General features: G+C 35.5%; 1 protein-coding gene across 1 annotated transcript; it reads right to left on the bottom strand.

The window, feature by feature from the left end:
- Positions 1-399: 399 nt before the first annotated feature.
- Smp_200910 (uncharacterized protein) lies at positions 400-666 on the bottom strand (the record flags this gene model as incomplete). The annotated part of the gene is made up of 1 exon (XM_018793952.1): positions 400-666. One exon carries the CDS (start codon positions 664-666, stop codon positions 400-402), a length of 267 nt encoding a protein of 88 aa, XP_018648413.1.
- Between the last annotated feature and the right edge of the window lie 2,801 nt (positions 667-3,467).

Below are 3,467 nucleotides of genomic sequence, written 5' to 3'. Positions count from 1 at the left end.
AAATTATTGGCATTCAAAATAATTGCATCAATGAGTTAGGTGAATACTCTTAACTACAATGAGTCATTGGGTTATTATGTATTCATGAAATCAGAAGTTATAAACACAATGTGATGTAAAAAAAGTTACATTGAGGACTGACATTTGATGGAGAACCGGAGAAAAACATCAAGTGATATATTTCTGGTTGTAGTCTGAAATCTTACAAAAGTGTTCTCCAACGGCGACAACATCGCTGAGAGCATGATATAATTTCATCAATAAACGAGAATCTAAGCTACAACGTTTCGTAATTATTTCAATCATGATAGAGCTCAACCACCATTCTGATTCATTGGTCAATAACTATCTCGTTGTGGAACTGGAGACATCTCGATTTGATCCTGTGTGAAGCCGTAGTTAAGGGCTGCTTTGATTCAGTTTGGAGTATAAACTACACATAAACAGCGAAATCCCGGATAATAATATAACTATATTATCCCAGCCGAATGATATATGAGTAATGTGACTCAGTAACGTAATAAATAATGTTCTTACATGTGAAAAACTGACTTCCGACTTTGAGTTCGCCTGGCAAAATGAATACATTGATAAAGGTACATTCAGATGACCGAACTCTAATCGTACCCGATTTCCTAAATATAACAAACGAGGTATTATATTCATCTTCGTCGATGTCTTCCTGAATATCAGAAGCTCTGAAACACATCAGTTAATTCATTATGACATTGTTATGGTCAAAGCGACATCATTTAAGTTTTTTTTTCACTTCTGATAATTGAAAATGCCTAATAGACGGAATAATTTTAAATATCACAAATGTTAACACTTACTTGTTTTTATGCTGAAAATTTGCAGTGTTTACATTAAATAATAAACGCTTTTCATATAATTACTTGCTTGCTCCTTCCATTTTAATACAACACAGTGATGTCTTTATAGTCTTTGCTTGTTTTCAAATCCTTATCTATTCGTGACTATAAGAGTTTGTTTAGAACAGATTTGTGAATTATTATTTTCAGAAGGGGGTTTCGTGGAGATCTTAGTAATTTTATATAGTTGAGATCATGAGTCAACTGAATTTAGACCACCAAGGAAAACCTGGAAGCATTGGACGGCCGTTTCGTCCCACTGTGGAACTCCTCAGCAGTGCGCATCTACGACCTTGCCTCGCGAGATTCGAACTCAGAACCTGCCAGTCTCACTCACTAGTGACTGGCTCCATGAGGTATTTCCTGGAGTTCCAGTGAAAAGTTGTGACCAGTGGAGCTAATCCATGTCACGTAGACACAGGTATCTACCTCAGTACAATGGAAGATGATTGTGCAATTTCGTGGATTGGTTGAAGTTAGACATAAACACCATCGGATGCCGGCTCAGTGGTCTATCGGTTAAGTGCTCTGGTGCGAGGCTGGTAGGTCCTGGGTTCGAATCTCGAGAGGCGGGATCGTGGATGAGCACTGCTGAGGAGTGGCACAATAGGACGAAACGGCCGTTCAGTGCTTCCAGGTTTTCGATGGTGGTCTAGCTTTAATTGACTCATGATCTCAACTGTATAATATTATCATTTTGTTATTTCAACACAATATTATTAGTTAGTCTAGTGTTCTTACTGTTGAAATGTAACATATTGAAAAAGATCTGTTCAGATCAGTTATTTCTTATTACGTTTTAATCTGTCACTGTCTTCTTAGTTTGCATTTTATATTGTAATTGTGTAATTTCGGATCATCTCAGTATATCAACATAGTGGATAAAAAGCTGTCAGTTAACATACACTACACTGAACTTATTTAAATAAGAAAATCTATCTGAATTGTTATGTTTGGATATGTCATTGACCATCGATAGAGTTACCAACCAAAAAGAATGTAAATTCACTTCGTAAACATTAAACCTGATTATCTATAAACAGAAGTCTTTTGAAATATTATATTGGACGCGTGGTTAGAACTAGTTGTTCAAAGGTATCTTAAAGCAGAACTATGTTATTGTGTAGATAAATATTAGAAAGGTATACTGGTTGCATTTTCACACGTCACCAACAAAAAAATCTATTTATAGATATAAATTATAGATCAGTTTTTATACACAATCGTAGGTGAATAAACAAAATTTCTAGTAAGACATTAAGATCTGTCGGTAACTATTCATTGTTTAGCTTTGATTAGGACTGTACTATATTACAAATTGTCAAAAGTTGTTAGAGTAAATATTTTATGTTCAGTCTAGTAAGTGAATTGTTTCATTTTGGCCATATGAATTAAAGGCAATAAATTTAACTTTATGTAGGAAATGTTAGTTTATACTATTAAATTGAATTCTATACTAATAATAATGAAACCCAACTGTAATAAATTACACACTTACGCCTGTTACCCTTCGTGGAAGAGCATAGGCCGTCCACCAGCATTCGCAATCAAACTCTGGGCAATACATTCCAGTTGTTCACATCGACAAAAACTGTTTTACCATAAACTACTAATGTAAAACAATTTTCTTCGATTTAAACAAATTTTTTCAACTTTATTTGATGTATTATCAAATGTTGATTTTTATTTTTACTATTAAAACAACTGTTGAAAATTCTCAAATGAAAATAATTATTTCGTATATGCAGTTATTATTCGATCTTGTACAGACCAAATCGCGACACTAAGAATCACAGTTGAAAAATAAATTGAATGGAACTCGTCACTAAACATCAACTTCCGTGATTATTAGAAAGTGTTTGATAGTGTGGGACATTCAAAACTATGATGTACCTTAGAGAATCGTCAATATCTGACGGATTTCATACTATGGACTACAGTGCGGAGTTGTGCATGGAGGATAGCGGACAGATGCATTCCAAATGAGGGTTGGAGTCAGACGAGGCTGCTTACTCTCACCTATTCTTTTTCCTCTGGTGGTTGACTGGATTTTCAAAACCTCCACATTTGACGGGAAGCACAGAATATAATAGACAGTACGGATTTAACTAGACGATTTGGACTTCTCAGATGACCTAGCCCTTCTACCCCACACACACCAACAAATGCAGATGAAGACATCCAGTGTAGAAGCAGACTCTGAATCAATATGCCTCAACATAAACAAGAGGAAGAAGCAGGATCCTCAAATCCGACACAGAGAGCACCAAGCCAATCACATTTGATGAAGAGACTGTGAAAGAGGCGGAAGCGTCTACGTACCTGGTCAGCATCATCGATGAACAAGGAGGATCTGACATAAATGTAAAGACGAGGATTGGCAAAGCAAGGGCAGTATTCCTACAGTTGAACAACATATGGAACTCAAAACAACTGTCAACCATTATCAAAGTCACAATCTTCAATACAAACTTCAAACCATTTCTACTTTACAGATCTGAAACTTTGAGGACTATCATAAGCATCATCAAAAATGTACAAATATTAATAAACAGTTGTCTACATAAGATACCCAATGTTCATTGGTCGGATACC

Source organism: Schistosoma mansoni, chromosome 1 (assembly GCF_000237925.1).
Source record: "Schistosoma mansoni strain Puerto Rico chromosome 1, complete genome".
Lineage (NCBI taxonomy): Eukaryota > Metazoa > Platyhelminthes > Trematoda > Strigeidida > Schistosomatidae > Schistosoma > Schistosoma mansoni.
The sequence above is the reverse complement of the archived record's forward strand: the minus strand, read 5'-3'. Positions and strand labels throughout refer to the sequence as shown.